At 39.4% G+C, this 20,795-nt stretch overlaps 1 protein-coding gene across 1 annotated transcript in view; it reads right to left on the reverse strand.

Annotated features, from left to right (window-relative positions):
• The window catches only part of HIBCH (3-hydroxyisobutyryl-CoA hydrolase), a 125,859-nt gene that overhangs the window by 72,651 nt on the left and 32,413 nt on the right, over positions 1–20,795 (reverse strand). The window contains exon 6 of the mRNA XM_026454401.2: positions 20,071–20,123. Within this exon, the coding sequence (XP_026310186.1) occupies positions 20,071–20,123 (53 nt within the window). The remainder of the gene's footprint in view (positions 1–20,070; positions 20,124–20,795) is intronic.

Consider the following 20,795-nt stretch of genomic DNA (forward strand, 5'->3'; position numbering starts at 1 on the left):
AAGTCCTGACTAGACTGAGATGATCTGGGACTGCTAGTGCCCTTAGCCTGAACACCTACCAGAAACAAAGGTCCATCTTCTTTGGAGAGAGAATATCATCCTAGGACTCAAAAATATCTGCATTTTAAATACTCAGAAATAACTCAGAAATAATCAGACATATGAGAAAAGACCACAGCTAAAGGCACAACAGAAACAGACTCATAGGACATTAAAATTTAAAGGTACTATCTAACCATTCTGCAATTATGGTATGTCCTACCTCAAATAAAAGTTTTTGTCATAAAACGTACGTCATGTGGTATTTAAAAAGTTATACCACTTTCCTCTAGCTGGTGTGGTATGCTATCTTCTTTCTTTTAACCCTTCTGTGCCTTATATTTATGGTGCCCCAAGCACTCTGATATTCACTGTTTCTTAACTGCGTTATTATTAAACAATCATCTTCACGTGGTAATATAATCTACCATAAAGAATGTTAATATGGACAAGCATAACTAACATTTGAACAAAAATGGAAAAAGGATGTGAATGCAGTCAAACTCCTACTCTGTCGCTGTAAAAATGACTTCCTATTTAAGTTTTTGGCATCCCTAAAGGCAAAATTTAGGCAACCTAAGACTCTACTTTTTAGTTAAGAAACCTAGCTAGATAAGTTTTCAGACTGTTCAATAGGAGAAAAAAGCTGACACAGCTCTATTTTTGGCTTTAAAAGAACATCTCATTACAATTACTTTAAAAAGACAATTAAATCCATTCAAACATATAAATATGTTAATCTGCAACTAGGAATCAGCATTCGCTCCCATATGTCCAGATATTACTATTCTAGACAAAAAGCAATTTTTTAAAACTGCTCCTTGTGGAGCACGGCTAACCCATAGGCAATATGCCCAGAGTAGTCCAATATTAATTTTCAAAGACTGGTTAATTACAAAGATATTTAAAGTAACCAAAGCAGCATGGTACTGGTACCAAAACAGATATATAGAACAATGGAACTGGACAGATCCCTCAGAAATAACACCACACATCTAAAACCATCTAATTTCTGACAAACCTGATAAAACAAGCAATGGGGAAAGGATTCCCTATTTAATAAATGGTGCTAGGAAAACTGGTTAGCCATGTGCAGAAAACAGAAATTGGACTGCCCTTACATTTTATACAAAAATTACCTTAAGATAGATTAAAGACTTAAACGTAAGACCTAAAACCATAAAAGCCCTAGAAGAAAACCTAGGCAATACCATTCAGGACATAGGCATGGGCAAAGACTTCATGACTAAAACACCAAAAGCAATGGCAACAAAAGCCAAAATTGACAAATGGGATCTAATCAAACTAAAGAGCTTCTGCACAGCAAAAGAAACTGTCATTAGTGTGAACAGGCAACCTACAGAGTGGGAGAAAATTTTTGCAAGCTATCCATCTGACAAAGGTCTAATATCCAGAATCTACAAGGAACTGAAACAAACTCACAAGAAGAAACAAAATCAAAAAGTGGGCGAAGGATATGAACAGACACTTCTCAAAAGATGACATTTATGTGGCCAACGAACACATGAAATAATGCTTATCATAACTGATCATTAGAGAAATACAAATCAAAACCACAATGAGATACCATCTCACACCAGTTAGAATGGTGATTATTAAGAAGTCAGGAAACAACAGATGCTGGCAAGGCTGGGAAAAAATGGGAACGCTTTACACTGCTGGTTGGAGTGTAAATTAGTTCAACCATTGTGGAAGACAGTTTGGTGATTCCTCAAGGATCTAGAACCAGAAACACCATTTGACCCAGCAATCCCATTACTGGGTATATACCCAAAGGATTATAAATCATTCTACTATAAAGACACATGCACACATATGTTTACTGCAGCACTAGTCACAATAGCAAAGACTTGGAACCAACCTAGATGCCCATCAATGATAGACTGGATAAAGAAAATGTGGCACATGCACACCATGGAATACTATGCAGCCATAAAAAAAAAAAGTTCGTGTCCTTTGCAGGGACATGGATGAAGCTGGAAGCCACCATTCCCAGCAAACTAACACAGGTACAGAAAACCAAACACCATATGTTCTCACTCATAAGTGGGAGTTGAACAATGAGAACACATGGGGAGGGATCATCACACACCGGGGCCTGCCAGGAGGCGGGGAGCAAGGGGGACGGACAGCATTAGGACAAATACCTAATACATGCGGGGCTTAAAACCTAGATGATGGGTTGACAGGTGCAGCAAACCACCATGGGACATGTATACCTGCATGTTCTGCACATGTATCCCAGAACTTAAAGTAAAATAAAAATTTTAAAAAGTACTAGCAAAAATAAATTTAGTTATTACGTGATTTTTTTTTAAAAAAAAAGATATTTAAAGTTATTTTAAGGCATAGTTAACCACCCATGATTTATATTAATGGCAAGATTAATCCCTCAGTGCATAAACACAGACACACATAAACAATTCAGCTTGGTGCTCAAAAAGTAAATATTCCAAAGTAAACAGTTGATAACCAGAGTAAAGAAGACAACAAACTCAGAAAGATACACAATGGGGTGATGTGACTGATGTTTACACAAAAAGTCATGGATTTAAATCTAACCAGAGGGAATGAGTAAGTTCCTGCCCAGAATAAACACTGCATCACAGTATTGGAGAGTATGTGATAGCCTACCACTATCACTCAGGATAAATGGTGCTTTGAAATAGCACCACTTCAATTTCTTTTGTTAGAAATTCAAGTAGATTTGTCATCACACATGCTTTCAGTATGGCATAAAAGTTACCATTATGACTATTAAATAAGTTTCTTAATGTATCTCTGGGACCACATGCATTAGATTAACAGAATAGCAGGCTGCAAGGTAAAAACAAAGACTTTTTACTATGTTTCTCATATTAATGGGCTCATATTGCATCTTAATACATATTAATATATTGATTATATAATAATATATTTTAATGGACTAACACATAGAGATTAGCACCAGTTTTTGCTACTGGGTATGTATAATTCATGTTATTTTTAGACAAAAATGATATTCAACAACAAATAATTGAGAGAAAATATTTAACTTATTTACGTATTAACAGTCTACTATTCTAGGAGGTCCAGCCCAAAATTAAATTCATCTCCCTTCACTCCCCCCAGCTCACTCCATAGCCACTCTTCTTCTCAAATCTTAGAAAATAGTGCCATCATTCATCCCATGGCCCAGCCTAGAAACCTGAAAGTCATTCTTACTCACCTTTATCCATCACATACTATCAATCCATCATCAAAACCCATCAAGTCTTCTCCAAAATCTCCCTCTTAAATCTAACTATCTACCCTTTCATTATCTCTACCCTCCTTTTCTTTTTTCTTTTTTTTTGAGAGTCTCGCTCTGTCATCCAGGCTAGAGGGCAGTGGCACAATCTCAGCTCACTCCACCTCCTGGGTTTCAAGCGATTCTCCTCCATCAGCCTCCCAAGTAGCTGGGATTACAGGTGAGTGCCACTGGGCCCAGCTAACTTTTTGAATTTTCAGTAGAGACAGGGTTTCGCCATGTTGGCAAGGCTGGTCTCATACTCCCAACCTGAGGTGATCCACTGCCTCGGCCTCCCAAAGTGCTGGGATTACAGGCGTGAGCCACCGAGTCTGGCCTCTATCTTACATTAAATCACCATAATCTCTCACCCAGTTCCCTGCAACATCTTCCTAAATAATCACTTTACTTCCAATCCCACCCTCCTCCAGTCAATTCTTCACACCAGAGTTATCTTTCTAAAATGCAAAACTGTTCTAGACATTGCCCCTGCTAAAAAGCACTTAATTAGCTCTCCATATTGATCTGAAGATCAACTACTTAACACGTCCTATAAGAGAGCTGATCTGGCTTCTTGTTTACCTCTATGGCCTCAGAATTTAACCCCTATCTCCTCCACAGTCTAAAATGTAGGCACACTGAACTCTGCTCAAATATGAATTCTCTCTTATCTCTTTTTCACATATGCTATTATCTTCCCACTCACACATTGTAATTCAACACTGCATCAAACCCTTACACAAATGAACCAACCATATTGCATTCTTTTACTACTCTCAACTTTTCATTAAATTCCTCCTTCCTTAAGTCTCAGCTTAAATATAACTTCCTCCAAGAGGCTTTCCCTACACTACCCCCATCACACTATTCACACATACACACAGTTAAGGCTAGTATTGTTTAATGTATTTCCAGACTACCCCATATTTGCCTGTTTGGACAGTAAGCTCTAGGAGAAAGGAAAACATGCCTGTATTGTTCAGTATTTTATCACCAGAGCCCAACCAGTATCGGGCACATCTAGACATTCAATAAGTTTTGCACTTTCTTGAGTAAAATAGTTGAGAACAATCTCAAATGATGGCTAAAGTCATTAATAATGAGGCTCTAGCTAGTTTCGAAGCTCACATATCCATATATCCTCAGGGGAATGAGCTCGTTTTACAGGCAAAGAGCTCTCCTTCACTTTTCTTCTCTGAAATACTTTCATGCCTCAATAAGAAACAGAAACCTCTAGACCAAAAATCATCCAAACCAACATGGTCGCGGCAGAATCAAGGCCAGAGGAGAAAGGCACAGGGCAAAAGGTGCCTGCCACTTGACCTTGAATCTAGGGTGGTTTCATATTACAAATGAAAGGAACCCAAAACCTGACCAGTATGGCCACAGGAAATGGCCACGGGAAAAAAAAAAAAAAAAAACTCCCTGTACATCTCAGAATCTGTAAGTTTGTCAAAATTGCCAAGAATATCTATACCCCTAGTAAGTCAAAAATTTCCCAGAATACAATACCTTAATGGGGAGGCAGGGGGACAGAAGGCAGTGAAGTCAAGTTCTTGGTAAGAAAATGAAAGCGCTCTCCAACTTAGACATCCCTGGGCTAAAGGGTAGATGGAAATGGGGTATAGGAAAGTAAAAAACAGAGCTCTATCTAATAAGACAGACAAGTGGTAAAATACAATTAAACAGACCATCTGTGGTATATTGCCAAACACCAAAGGAACATCGCTTAGATGATAATCGATTACGTCTTGAAAAATCAATATAACCCAATGCTTACCTGTTAAAAAAAAAAAAAAAATCTGATTAAGACACTAAATGACCCTGAAAATTTACTGTAAGAAACTATGCAACTCAAAGCAATCCTACGGCCAGGCGTAGTGGCTCATGCCAGTAATCCCAGCAATTTGGGAGACTGACCAACATGGTGAAACCTCAACTCTATTAAAAATACAAAAATTAGCCAGGTGTAGTGGCACGCGCTTGTAATCCCAGCTACTCAGGAGGCTGAGGCAGAAGAATTGCTTGAATCCAGGAGGTGGAGGTTGCAGTGAGCCAAGATCACACTACTGCACTCCAGCCTGGGTGACAGAGCAAGACTCCGTCTCAAAAATAAATGAAAATAAAAATAAATAAATAAATAAATAAATAAATAAATAAAAGCAATCCTAACTCTCCCCTAATAAGACAGAAGGAAATCTAAGAGAATCTCATCTGGGAATGAGGAGAGATCTACCGCTCTCTATCAAAACAAGATATCCATCCATAGTTGGAGAAAGTTCAATAATCAATATAGATAAAAACGAATGCATATAAACATACACCTTAAACACTTAGAAGTCCAAGGGAAATTTCCCTTTATCTTTCCTCTCTCAGCTCCTGCTGTGTTACTGATATTTCAGTCTTAAAGAAAGCTCTTTTCATATCTTCCAGTTTTTTGTTTTTGTTTGTTTTTTTTTTTTTTAAAGAGATTTAAATGACATAGGTGAGTGGGAAGAAGTATACCAAAGGAAGCTGAACTGACAAGTTTCTCTAAAAATCTTAACTTAATAAAATTATTTCATCTCTTCTTTCATAAACTCTCAGGTTCTTTTCCCCCCGCCGCCCCCCCTGCATCAGGGTCTCAGATGCAGTGGCACAATCATGGCTCACTGCAGCCTTGAATTCCTAGACTCAAACAATCCTCCTGCCTCAAACTTCCCAAGTAGCTGGGACTACAGGCATGCACCACAATGCCTGGTTAATTTTTTGGAGACACAGAGTCTAGCTATATTGCCAAGGCTGGACTTGAACTTCTGGTCTCAAGTGACTCTCCCATGCTGGCCTCCCAAAGCGCTGGAATTACAGGCATGGGCCACTGCACCCGGCCTCTCAGGTTCCATACTAAGTAAAATAAATGTTGTTATGAAAAACGCAGCACTTTATTATTAATTAAAAAATGGTTTCTTAAAATGTCTTCTATTCAGCTGTCACTAATAGCAAAAAACAGAACACCTTTTAAAACTGAAAAAGGTACCTATTATGTCTAACAAATCTTTGCAATATATTAACATAATTCAATCTTTGAGCACTGTTCATTCTTTTTATGAAAATAAGAACATGTCTTCAATGACATTAATCAGTGGCTAAACATAATCTGATTCAGTAGTTCCCATTTAACTGAGCACTAGTCAACTTTCACGTGGGTGGTTTGTACTGCAATAAAGTCATTTGGGTAATGTATATGCTCATTATTTTTATTCCATTCCAGTTCCCACTTCTCTAGTCATGACAACATGCCCTTTCTAAAATACGCTTTAAAACTTAATTTTCTATTATTGATGGGGGGCGGGGGGGGGGGGCGGATTTTCCCCTTACCCTTCTGAGTTCTTAGCTGGGACTGCTGTAACAAGACAGACCAACAAGAGAAAAACAGTTTATTAACATGTACACCTCATGTATACATAGGAGATTATCCAGGAAGAAATAAGAACTCTCCAAAAGGCGGCCTAGAACTCCAGCTTACATAGTAACTTCAACTAGGAAGAAGAATGTGAAGGAAGGTAACCACAAAAAGCATGGCAAATAAGAGAAATGATTGTTTCGCAGATTTAAGTCAGTGCCTCTGTTGATAGGAGTCTCTTGCCATTTGGTCATCCTTCTCTTCCCCAGAAAGGGAGACACTCTTACAAATAGAGATTTCCTTTCTAGGTACACATTTCTCTTACAAAAAAGTAACTTGTACTGTTTTCAGAGATGACCCTGTATCTGCTGGTTCTCAAAATAATCTGCTCAAAATAATCCTTATGCCAAAGTGGCATATTTACGGTGGCATATTGTGGTCTCCTATAATCACAAAATCCTCTCACTAGCAGCATCTTAAGAGCTCTTTGAGAAACACAAAAACAATACCATACTGTGCCATATTTTGAGTTAGGTTGGGTAGCCAACTTCATTTCTATTCTAAAATGCAAGAGGTGGTGGAGAAAAGGAAGACTAGAGGGAGAGAGAGAAGGAGAGAAGAACCTAAAATGTTCTTTAAATCCAATTCAGTTGGGGTGGGAAATAGGAGTGGTACTACATGTATGAAACAAAAATTTAAGCATTTTCCTCTGTTCTATATCTACTTAATTTTATTTTTTAAACAAATCTGCATTTCTGTTATATTCAAGGAATCTTCAGAAAGTTCACGGAATATGCATTATTACAAAAAAACTATGCATGAAGTTCAATTTTTTTTGTATGAACATAAACTCTTACTAACTTGCCGTAACATACCAGAACAGGATCTAGCTTGAGGTCATAAGAGTGATAAGACAGCACTTTTGAAAGAGCCCCTATCAGAGCAACATGAATTCTGCTAAAATTGAAGCAAGAACAAATATCAAATTTATGGTAAAGCTTGTGTGGAAGAAATGTAAAATCACTGGTGAGTTGTGAAAAGTCTGTGAGGAAAATGCCTCAAAGATATCAACAGTTTACAAATAGATAACTCATTTTAAGAAGGCATGAGAAAATGTTCAAGATGTCAACAGTGGCAGACCATCCACATTAATTTGTGAGAAAAAAAATTCATCTTGTTTGTGCCCTAACTGAAGATGATCAATAGTTAACGGCATGAATAGCTAATGCCACAATTCTTTTATGATTGGTTCAGTTTACACAATTCTGACTAAAAAATTAAAGCTGAGCAAACTTTCCACCCGATGAGTGCCAAAACCATTGGACCCAGATCTGCTGCAGACAAGAACAGATCTTTCAACAGAAATTTTGAGTGAGACTGCGATCCTGAAGTATTTCTTTGAAGAATTGTAACAGCAGATGAAACATGGCTTTACCAGTATGATCCTGAAGATAAAGCACAACCACAATGGCTACCAAGAGAAGTGGTCCAGTCAAAGCACAAGCAGACTGGTCAAGAGCAAAGGTTGGCAACAATTTTTTGGGATGCTCAAGGCAGGCTGCTGGTTGACTTTCTGGAGCACCAAAGAACTATCATAAAAACTTAGCCAAAGCTTTAGCAGAAAAACGACCAAAGTTTCATTAGAGACTCCTCGTACACTACGTAAATGCCCCTGCTTATTCTGCTCATCAAACAAGGGCAATTTTGAGTTTCAATGGGAAATTATTAGGCATCCACCTTATAACCTGATCTGGTTCCTTCTGACTCCTTTATGTTTCCTAATTGATATAGATTGGATATCTGTACCCTCCAAATCTCATGTTGCAATTTATTCTCCAACATTAGAGGTGGGGCCCAATGGAAGGTGTTTGGGTCATAGGGGCAGATCGCTCATGAATGGCTTGGTATATCCCCACAGTAATGAGTAAGTTCTCGCTCTATCAGTTCATACAAAAGCTGGCTGTTGAAAAGAATGTGGCATCTCCTTTCTTTCTCACTCCCACTCTCGCTATGTGATATGCCAGCTCTCCTTCCCCTTCTGCTATAACTGGAAGTTACCTGAAGCCCTCACCAGAAGCAGCTGCTAGTGCCATGGTTCTTGTACACCCTGCAGAACTGTGAGCCAAATAAATTACCCAGCCTCAGGTATTCTTTTATAGCAACCCAAACAGAGTAACACACCAATCTTTAAAAATCTATAAATGGCACCCTTTTTTCTTCAGTTGCCAATATAAAAAAGACTGCATTTACTTAAATTCCCAGGACCCTCATTTATTTAGGGATGGACTAAATGACTGGTATCACTGCTGACAAAAGAAGTATCTTAAATTTGATGGAGCTTATGCTGAGAAAAAAAGTTATTTTTTATTTCTATCTTAATTCCATTTCTCCACAAACTTTTTGAAGTCCCCTCATATTAGCTTAAGAAAATGCAACCCCAGATGTTTTATATAAAGGGCAAAAGGATAAAAAAATTTGTCTTCCCCAGAAACAGAATAAATTTAGTCATTTAAGTATCTATTCATAAAAAAATTGTTTCAGAAACACTGGAATAATTTCACATAATTCTGATCTACCATGTGGAGAACTCAGTAACATTTTTATTTTACTGTATTTCAAAAAACTGAGTAAATGAATTTCTAAAATCTTAAAGATAACAGAATTTAGCAATCCCGGGACTCTACAAAATGCTGTGCTACTCTTCATGGTGGGTAACGAGAGAAAATAAAACTGTCATTTTCTATACTGGAAAAAAATAATACCTTCTATAATAAAAACAAAAGGAAAGCAGGGGGAACCAAGCTCTATGGCGCCATCTTTTGGACTGTACAAAGTCTTAACAAAATTCTTTCTTACATTATTGTAAGAAAAAATTTATTGACCAGAATCAAACAAGTACTATTCCTATGCCTTTTAAGGTGGGTGGATCACTTGAGGCCAGGAGTTAAACACCAGCCTGGCCAATGTGGTGAAATCCCATCTCTACTAAAAATACAAAATTAGCTGGGTGTGGTGGCAGGGGCCTGTAATCCCAGCTCCATATTATTCTCACAGTTCTTTCTGTACTAGGGTATGTTAAATAAGCAGAAGTCATTGAACTAAGACTGTCTCTCTGCACTTTGAGTTCCTGCATAAAAAACTGCAAACTTAGTATAGAAATAAACTGAAACCTAATTTAAGAGTATAGTTTTTGTAACAAACAGCCAAGTTTCAGCCAATCATAGGCAGCCAACTGATCAGACCATACCCATACAGGGTGAACATCTCATCACACCATGCCCAAATAAGGCAAATGCCTTGTGGTAGCCAATCAGGTAATTTCTCTAATTTGCGTCCACATTCAGCCTATGGAAGCTCACTGCTCATGTTGCAAGGTGGAGCTCTCTCAACCTCTTCTGGTTCTGCATGCTGCCGGATTCATGAATTGTTCTTTGCTCAGATAAAGTGTTAAATTTGTATGAAGTTTTTCTTTTAACAGATTAAAAATGTATCTATACTAAGCCTACACTAAGCAATTATGTGTAATTCTAAAATTCTACAAAAAATTCTGAAAATAAGGGCTTTTTGAACAAACTGTAGTCTGAACACCTTACAAAAATTGTTCCTAAAGTGAACTCCTCTCCCCCTAGAATCATCATTATCTGAGAACTTGTTAGAAATGCAAATTCTTGGGCCACATTCCAGACTAAACTAGAAATGGGGCAAGGAAATAATCTGCTTTTTTTTTTTTTTTTTTAAGATGGAGTCTCACTCTGCCACCCAGGCTAAAGTGCAATGGCACAATCTTGGCTCCCTGCAACCTCCACCTCCCAGGTTCAAGCGATTTTCCTGCCTCAGACTCTGGAGTAGCTGGGATTACAGGACCCTGCCATCACACTCAGCTAATTTTGTATTTTTAGTAGAGATGGGATTTCACCACATTGGCCAGACTAGTCTTGAACTCCTGGCCTCAGGTGACCCACCCGCCTAGGCCTCCCAAAGTACTAGGATTACAGGCATGAGCCGCCATGCCCAGCCTAGAATCTGCTTTTTCACAAGCCCTCCAGGTTATTCTGATACAAACTAAAATGTGAAAAACAGTATTTGGGAGATTTAGAAAAGAGTCACAGGAGACACAACCACACACAAGAACCTGCTGAGCAGCAGTTTTTAACCTACCTTCACATTGGTAACACCAGGGAGCTTTAAAAATCCTAGGTCTCATCACGCCACTGCACTAAAGCCTGGGCGACAGAGTAAGACTCCATCTCAAAAAATAAAAATAAAAAATAAAAAGCCTAGGTCTCACTCCACTATCCAATTTGATGATTATGGGAGATAAGGAAAGCCTAGGCACTGGAATTTTAAAAAGACTCCCAAATGATTCTAAAGTGCAAACAAGGTTGAGTGCCACTGATCTAGAGGATTACATTTTCAGAAGTTACAGTTCATAAAACATCTTATATTAAGAAATGCTGGTGTCTTAAATTTTCTGTTGCTGTAACTGAATATCTGAGACTGGGTAATTTACAAAGTATAGGAATCTATGTCTTACAGCTCTTCTGGAGATTGGGAAATCCAAGGTTGAGGGGCCATATCTGTTGAGGGCCTCCTTGCTGGTGGGGACTCTCTGCAGAGCCCAGCAGCAGTGCAAGGCATCATGTGGTGAGGGGGCAAAAGCATGCCAAACTGGCTTTTAAAACAGACCCACTCCCATGGTAATTAAACCATTCTTCCTGCGATAACCTATTAATCCAAGAATGGATCAAACTACTCTACCCTCAAGACCCCATCACCTCTTAAAGGCCTCACTTCTTAATACTGTTATATTCAGGATTAAGTTTCAACATGAGTTTTGGTGGGGACAAATATTCAAACCATAGCATTCCATCCCTGACCTCCCAAACTCATATCCTTCTCACATACAAATACATTCACTCCAGCTCCATATCCTCAAATTATTAACTTGTTTCAGCACCAACTCAAAATTCCAAAGTCCAGAGTCCCATCTATGAAGCCTGTGAAATCAAAACAAGTTATCTACTTCCAAGATACAATGGTAGGACAGGTATAGGGTATACATTCCTGTAAAAACTAAAGTAGAGGTTCCTCTTCAAAGAGAGTTTCCTCCCTAATTAGGAATAAATAGTAAATTCTCTTAGAAGCAAAATTTATTCAAAGACCTGTGCTAACATTCTTAGATACCTGCTAGCCTTAATAAAGAAATCAATGTACTTTGTGTTGTTAGCTCCCACAATTTAGCCTAAATATTTGCCCTGGCATGCTTATACTGGTACAAGCAAGCATTAGGTCATAGCCCGTTCCTCTTCCTTATCTGGAGGTGTTTTTACCTTGCTCAGCATTCCACAAGTTATCTCCTCCTTCCTTTGTTCTCCTCTGCCTTTGCTCCTTTTAGAAAGTTCCAATCAGGACAAATACAGAATGTGAGGTCCCGTTCCAGTCAATGGAAACCGGACACAGCAGAAGGGTGAACGTGTCAGGTTATAAATGACCCTGTCTCCTCTGTTCACTGTACTCTTGTGGCAAAACTGCTGGCAAGTGTACTCTTTCTGCATAAAGTAAAATGGCCTTGCTGAGAAAATTAAATTTACGTTCAAGTGCTATTTCTTTGCAGCACCGGGGAACAAGCATTTCTAACATTCCCATTCTAAAAGGCAGAAATAGGCCAAAAGAAAGGAGTAACATGCCTCAAGTAAGTCTAAACCCTGGGAAATAAGACATTAACTCTTAAAGCTACAGAGTAATCTCCATTCCATGTCTGAATCCTGTGCACACTGGGGTGGGGTTGGGGTGGTGGGCTCGCAAGGTATCAAGAAACCCTACTCCTAGAGCTTTCTGGGCTCAACCAGTTAAGAGTAGGTAGCTAGGCAGACATGAGCAGGGCAGAGGACTCCCCCACACCCAGAATGTCAGGTGACCATCAAGTGATGGTCAGGTGGTTGTTAAACTGTCTTCCTAAAATAACTGGTCGCAGCTGGCAGCAGGGAAAGGCAGTCTCCCAGCAGATAGAAAACACCTAAAGCTGGTGATCAGCAGCTTCCCATTAAGATCTCAGGAGTTGGGCGAGTGGGCCCACGTATGTGCACTAAGACGCAAAATGGCAGAGTTTAACTGGTATATGACCTTCCTCTAAAAATGTTCAACTTAGCAAGGCAGAAATGCCTCAAATGAGCATGCGCACAACTTGAGTAAACATACTGAGGATGTGGTCCCTCTGGAGTGCTGGCAGGCCACTACACATGCGGACAGCCCACCCCAAGGAAAAATCAAGGCAGGAGAAACTCAACCCCCGGAACCACGCCAATGTATAAAACCCCAAGTCAAGGGCCAAACAGAACACCTGAATCTCTCAAATTGCTTGCTTGGCCCTCTTCCAAGAATACTTTACTTCCCATTGTTCCTGTTCTAAAACTTTTTAATAAACTCTCACTCTTGCTCAAAAACTTGCCTTGGTCTCTCACTCTGCCTTACGGCCCTTGGACAAATTCTTTCCTTCGAGGAGGCAAGAATCAAGTTGCTTCAGACCTATATGGATCCACCACTGCTAACAAGCCCACACTTCAGCTCTCTCCATTTGAAGTTACAAACTGGTGCCATGCGCTGCCAGTGGGTCACAGTTCTAGAATCTCAAGGGCAGCTCTAGCTCTGACCTCACAATTCCACTTGGCATTCTCCAGAATGGGCTCTCTGTGGTGGCTCCACCCCTGCAACAAGTCTCTGCCTGGACACCAGACTGTCTATAATATATCCTTTGAAATCTAGGTAGAGGCTCACATGACCACCTAGCTCTGTTTTCTGACAGCCTGAAGAATTAGCACCACATGGATGCCACCAAGGCTTATGGCTTTTATCTTCTGGAGCTGCAGGTCAAGTTGCACTTGGGGCCACTTGAGCCATAGTGGGGACAACTGAGGAGCACTGTGCTGGAATTCTGGGAGCAGAGGCCCAAAGCAGCCCTGGGCAGTAAGCTTATAGGCAGAGGCCCAAGTCCATCCCCCAAAACCATTTGTGCTAGAGCTCTGGGCCTGTGATGAGAAAGGGAGGCTCAAAGATCTCGGAAATCCCTTGAGGGTCTTTCTCCCATTGTCTTGATAATCCCTTCTATTAAGTACTACTCTCCTTAGCAAAAATTGCTGGGCCATACCTTGGTTTCCTCTCCCAAAAAAGTTTTTTCACTCTTTACATGGCCAGGCTGAGAGTTTTCCAAATCTTTCTGCTTTCTTTCCCTTTTGACTATAAATTTCATCTTCAGTCATTTTTTTCCCTCTCACAGCTTAATGTAAGCTATTAAAAGTAGCCATGCAGCAGCCTGAATGCTTTGCGGGTTAGATAGGTCTTCTTCCAGGCATTCTAATTCACGGCTCTAAAATCCTGAATTCCATAAAGCCCTCAGACATGGACCCAATCCAGCCAGGTTCTTTGCCACTTTATTACAAGGATGCCCTTTACTCCAATATCTTGTTCCTCATTTTCATCTGGGTCCTCATCAAAATGGCCATTACTGTCCATATTTCTATTAGCATTCTGCCCATGATCACTTAAATAATCTCTAAGAAGTTCCACATTTTCCCCAGCCTTGTCTTCGTCTGAGCCCTCACCAGAATCATCCTTAATGTTCCATTCACAGCAATACAGGGTTTTTTCTATCCTGCTCCTCCAAACTCTTTCAAGTGTTTATCCATTACCCAATTCCAAAGCCACTTCCACATTTTCAGGTATTTGTTGTTGTTTTTTTTTTTTTGAGACGGAGTCTCACTCTGTCGCCCAGGCTGGAGTGCAGTGGCCAGATCTCAGCTCACTGCAAGCTCCGCCTCCCGGGTTCACGCTATTCTCCTGCCTCAGCCTCCGGAGTAGCTGGGACTACAGGCACCCACCACCTCGCCCGGCTAGTTTTTTTTTATTTTTTAGTAGAGACGGGGTTTCACCGTGTTAGCCAGGATGGTCTCGATCTCCTGACCTCGTTATCCGCCCATCTCGGCCTCCCAAAGTGCTGGGATTACAGGCTTGAGCCACCGCGCCCCACCGCGCCCGGCCAGGTATTTGTTATTAGAAACACTTCTCAGTACCAATTTTCTGTCTCAGTCCATTTTGTGCTACTGTAACAGAATACACGGACTAGGTAATTTATAAAACAAAATTTAAAAATGTGTTTATTTAGGTGATGGTTCTACAAACCGGAAAGGTCAAGATTGAGAGGCTGCATCTGGCAGCTTCTAGTGAAGGCCTTATGTTACATGAAAACATGGCAGAGAAACAGAAGAAGTACCAGGCACATGTAAAAAGCCCAAAACATAGGAAGCAACCTCACGTTACAACAACCTGCTCTCGCAGAAACTAACATTCCCACAAGAGCTAACCCAGTCTTGCAAGAAAGATACTAATCCATCTTAACAACATAATCACCTCTTAAAGGCACCATCTCCCAACACCACCACATTGGAAACAAGCCTCAACATGGGTTTTGGTGGGGACAACCCATGCTCAAATCACAGAAGTTTGTAAATCAGACATGAAAATTGTGGCCTTCAAAACCAAGATAAACACAAAACCCCACTACTAAAAAAAAGAAACTGTTCACTTCCAGCCTGTTGTTTACCCTTTCAAAGGCTATACAAGATGTTTATTATTTAGGGTATAATTGTTTAAAAATTTCTCTATAACTGTACATTCCTAGTTGTTATGGGAAGGCCAAAACAAAAAAAAGGTAGGATAATCCTTGCCCTTTCTAGACCATCTAATACAATTGGGAAGATGAGATATAAAGTAACAATAAAGTACAAACACCAAATTTAGAGTACAGACTGAAAGCACTGACTCAATGGAAAAAGAAATCACATCTAATTGTAGTGTAAGTTGAGCATCCTCAATCCAAAACTCTGAAATCTGAAATGCTCCAATGAGCATTTCCTTTGAGTATCACGTTGGTGCTCCAAATATTTCAGATTTTGGAACATTTCAGATTTCAGATTTTTGGATTTAAGATTTAAGTTGTTAGATATGAGTTCTAAATTTCTCTTCAAAGGATCAGTGTATGTTCAATTCGTTGCCTTCTACTTTTAAACTTAACTTCCCCATAACGCAATCTTTTTCGATTACCTGCTCCACCCTGACTCACTCCAATTTACTGCTCTGCCATAACCATTTTTTCTGCCAAACCACTCACACCATCACTCTCTTTAAATTAGCCAATCAGAATTAGTTTAGCCTGTCTGGTCTAACCCTAGCCAACAGGGGAATGACACAGCAGCAGGGGCCATGTTTATCAGGAATAAGAACTCCTTCCCCCTTCCTTTTCCAGGTGTGTGCTCACCACTGCTCCATCTGTAAGGGCACACCCTTCTATAGAAGTACATCGCCTTGCTGAGAATTAAAAATAAAATGTTATATTCGAGTGCTATTTCTTTTGCAGCACTGAAACTTTATTTATAACATATTGCAAATATTCCAAAATCCAAAACACTCCTGGTCCTAAGCATTTCAGACAAGAGATGCTCAATCCATACTATGTATGACTATTAAAAAAGAGGGTAGAACTTCAGTCTTTAAGGATGTATGTGGTTGGGCATACCTGATGGAAGAAAAGACAATTTTTTTTAAGGGAGCAGATACAATATAGTATAAAACAAACTTTCTCAGGGGTTCCTCATCTGAACCACAGATCACCGCAAATGATGTGATTATATTCTCAATTCTTCCAAGGATAGTACATAACTAGTACCATTCAAGAAGCACAGGACAGAAATAGGAACCAATTTATTATATTCAAGGGATGGCTTAGAGCCCTATTTCTCAAATTAACATGACTCAGAATTACTTGGAGAGCTTGGCTTGTTCAAACAGACTGCTAGGCCCCAGTCTAGAGACGGATTCTCTAGGCAAACCCAAGAACATTTTAGGGCATTAAGACTTAATCCTCTGGTGGAATTCTCGTTAAGAAAGGCTGATATAAAGTATATATTTATTTGAAAGTTATTTATGCTCTTTAAATACTGAAAACAGAGACCAGTATGAAGAAGCGGCAGCATGTTCATCTATTCAAGACAACATTATCTTGGTCTGTTTCACTGCAGTCTTTCTTTTGAAATAAATATTCTTGGTTGTTACACATGAGGAATAATATACAAACACTATACCAAGCTACACAAGCCCCAGTACTGAAGAACATGGCCAGTGCATTCAGACATGCTGCGCTAAAGCAATATAATTCTCAGGCTTCTGTAAAAAAATGGAAGTTCTGCCCACTTAATAGCACCAAGGGCAGTTCACCAATCCTTTCATATCAGAAACAGTCTTGAGTTATAACTTTAAGTGATCTCTTGGTCAACTAGACCAAATAGTTATTGAAATATTCTCAGTAATATGTCAGCAATATATTTACCATTCCTGATAATATTTTTATTTTATATTTATACTAATAACAACTTAGTTGGGGAGAAAACTCTTGGATCCTAACTACTTCACAACTTCTCAACCCATTGACTTCTGTCACACTGTGTAACACAGCAATCTGAAGAAATGTGTATATAACATGCATTCACTAATCACCCCATTTACCTTGATTCCTTGGCCTGACTACTCACAGTTAGCTTTTTTTCTCTTAAGGTTTATAATTTTAAAAAATTTACCTGAGCTTTTATCTAGGTGTGGGTCTCTTTTCGCTTATCTGAAATTCTGTGGTTCCTTTAATTATATATATCTGAGTTTGGGAGTTTTTGTTTTTACTTAAAGTCTTATTTCATCATATCTGATCATTATTTCTGTTCCAAGTGTTTGATTTACTTTCAATGGAGTATTTATCACTCCTTTTTTGGGTCCGCAGTAATTTTCTTTCACAGTCATTACCTCAAAACACTCATTTTCACCACTTACGTATTTTTTTTAATGCTTTGTGAGAGTTTCTCAAGTTTACTCTCCACAGATACTTCACTATCTGTAATATTAAATTCATTTCTAATCTAATGCCATTGAAATAGAATGTCAGTTTTGCTACCGTGTATTAGTTCCCCGTCATCCTCCCTGTTATCTGTTTCCCTTTTTCAACTTGTAGTCCTTTCATCTGAGTCTGCTCTCTCCTTATGGGATTTCTTTCCTGTTTTAACGGGGTCACATTTATTTTTCACGCTGTTGGGTATGCCCATTGTTTTCGTCTTCATTTCCTCCTGGTTTCTTTCACATTCACAGGGCAGCTCTTCCTTCAATGCTTCAGATTCTTTCCCTTCCTCTTATTCTACAGTATTTTTTTCAGAGAGCTTTCATCTTCCCCAGGTTAAAGCACAACCAACCCACACTCAGTTTCTGCCAAGCAGAGACGTACAGATCGCCCTTGCTAGTAGAATCCCTTCCCAAAATGATGTGCAAGATCTAAGCAATTCCCGGTCCTTATTTAGGGTGGTTCTACTAGAACAAAGTGGGGAACTACCTGTATTCCAAATCGTTCCTTAAAACACTAAACAGGTGGAATTTCAAAATTCCACCTTTTGGCTTCATACTACCTACCTACTTAGACTCTACCTACCTGGGCCCTACCTACCTATTGTCATGGCTCAGGACATGCTACCCCAAACTATGGCCACTTGGAGGCCACTGTGACTTTCCCCCACCTTTTTGTGGGACAGTTGGCCATAAAGAAGTTCTCTAACCTACCTCTTCTGAAAGTATGTCTTTCTTTTTTTTTTTTTTTTTTTTTGACACAGAGTCTCGCTCTGTCACCCAGGCTGGAGTGCAATGGCATGATCTCAGCTCACTACAACCTCCTGGGTTCAAGCAATTCTCGTGCCTCAGCCTCCCCAGTAGCTGCGATTACTGGTGCACACCATCACACCCAACTGATTTTTGTAGTTTTAGTAGAGATGGGGTTTCGCCATGTTGCCCAAGCTGGTCTCGAACTCCTGGCCTCAAGCGATTCACCCACCTCAGCCTCCCGAAGTGCTAGGATTACAGGCATGAGCCATGACACCTGGCCTTGAAAGTCATTAAACCCTCATGTGACAAGGGCCCCATTCTATACCTGGAGGAAAGGAATGTTACACAGAGAGGCCAAGAAGAATCTCAACAAACAAGCCTACCTAAGTTCCCCCATTTATTACTAATGAATAATACCGTTTTTGTACAATCATACTTCTATATGACCATCCATTGTTCATTGAACTTACACACAAAAACACAGTTTTTCCTGGATCTGTGGCTCTTTGGGTCTTCATTTCTGAAGGCTCCCATGTCATGTAAAACTTTGATTAAATAAATGTGTTATGCTCCTCTATTGTTAATCTGTCTTTTGTTATACGGATACTGGCCATGACTCCTGCAATCGGTGAGGAAAATACATTACTTTTTCTCTCCTCCACTACCTTTCTAGGCTCAGTTCAATTCACCATCTTCTCCATGCAGCCCTTTCCTGCCATGAAGACCCATTCTGACCCCTCACTTCTTTAAAGGCTAATCTTTGTCAGTACCTTACAATTTACCAATTGTTTTGTAATTATTTCATGTTTTCTCTAACTCCAGGTCAAGTTAATCAATGTCAGTTACATTTTAGACTTCTCTGTAATAGCACAGAGACAGAATATTTGTCAACTGACAGAAATGCAGTTACAGAGAACTTCATAAAGAATCCACACACTTCCACTAAGGTGAAATTTTGAGTAATAGGTACAATTTAGGCAACCAAATCTCTAATACCGAATTAAAAAAAAAAAAACTCAACATTCTAGTTTCTCTTCTGAAGCTCCTGAAAACAGTTTATTTTTAAGTAGAAAAAGGGCTCCACATATTAAAAGATAAAAAGTTGCCATTGCTTAAAAAAACTTGTTAATTCAAAAAATTAAAATAGCATATAGTGTGTGTGTGTGTGTGTGTGTGTATTTTTTTTTTTTTGAGACAGTCTCACTTTGTCACCCAGGCTGGAGTGCAGTAGTGCAATCTCAGCTCACTGCAAGCTCCACCTCCTGGGTTCAAGCAATTATCGTGCCTCAACCTCCTGAGTAGCTGAGATCACATGCTCAGCTAATTTTTGTATTTTTAATAGAAGCAGGGTTTCACCATGTAGGCGAGGCTGGTCTCAAACTCCTAACGTCAAGTGATCCGTCCATCTTGGCCTCCCAAAGTGCTGGGATTACAGATGTGAGGCACCATGCCCAGCCATATAACATAATTAAGAACAGAAAATATTCTTTTGGGCTGGGATAGTCTAAAAGTGCTATAAGCAAATATTATATCTCAAATCTGTCAGGATCCAAAATCCACACAATTATGCTTCAATGAGGTCTATTATATTACATTCATCAGCTCATTTCTGTTTAATAATTATTAACTTATTTTTAATACAACTCACATCAATGATCAGAGTAAAAAGTCTACTTACCCCACCCATTGTAATTCCATGAATAAGTGCAACATAAGGTTTCTGGCAAGAACCTGAAAGAAATAGAGCTGTAATTTTAGTTACAGTGTTTATAATACATTCCCTTTTTCTCAAAACAAACCCACATTATATATACTCAAGATTCTCCCTAGGAAATTTTAGCAAGACACACCAAAGATGACTAAATGTATGGCTTATAAAATACGTATTTTTAAATGTCAATCCAACACAATCCTATCTATTTGTTATCATTTAACAACTTAATCTTTGATTTTAAACAAAAAACCAGGGCCCAGTGTGGTGGCTGACACCTGTAATCTAAGCTCTTTGGGAGGCCAAGGTGGGAGGATTGCTTGAGGTCAGCAGTACGAGACAAGTCTGAGCAATACAGCAAAACCCCATCTCTTAAAAAATATATAGTCAGGTGTGGTGGCAAACACCTGTGCTCCCAGCTGCTCAGAAAGCTGAAGTGGGAGGAACACTTGATCACTTAAGCATAGGAGGTTGAGGCTGCAGTGGGCTGTGATCATGCCACTGCACTCCAGCCTGGGCAACAGATCAAGACCCTATCTTTAAAAAAACAAAAAAAAAGGAAGAGCTATGCCAAATTATGGTTGAGAAGACTCAATCTCAAAGATGTCAACTCCCTCCAAAGTAACCCATAATTCATTCTAAGTCTAATCATAATCTCAGTAGAAACTTTTGTGAAACCAGATAAAACAATT

This window comes from Piliocolobus tephrosceles, chromosome 11 (genome assembly GCF_002776525.5).
Source record: "Piliocolobus tephrosceles isolate RC106 chromosome 11, ASM277652v3, whole genome shotgun sequence".
Lineage (NCBI taxonomy): Eukaryota > Metazoa > Chordata > Mammalia > Primates > Cercopithecidae > Piliocolobus > Piliocolobus tephrosceles.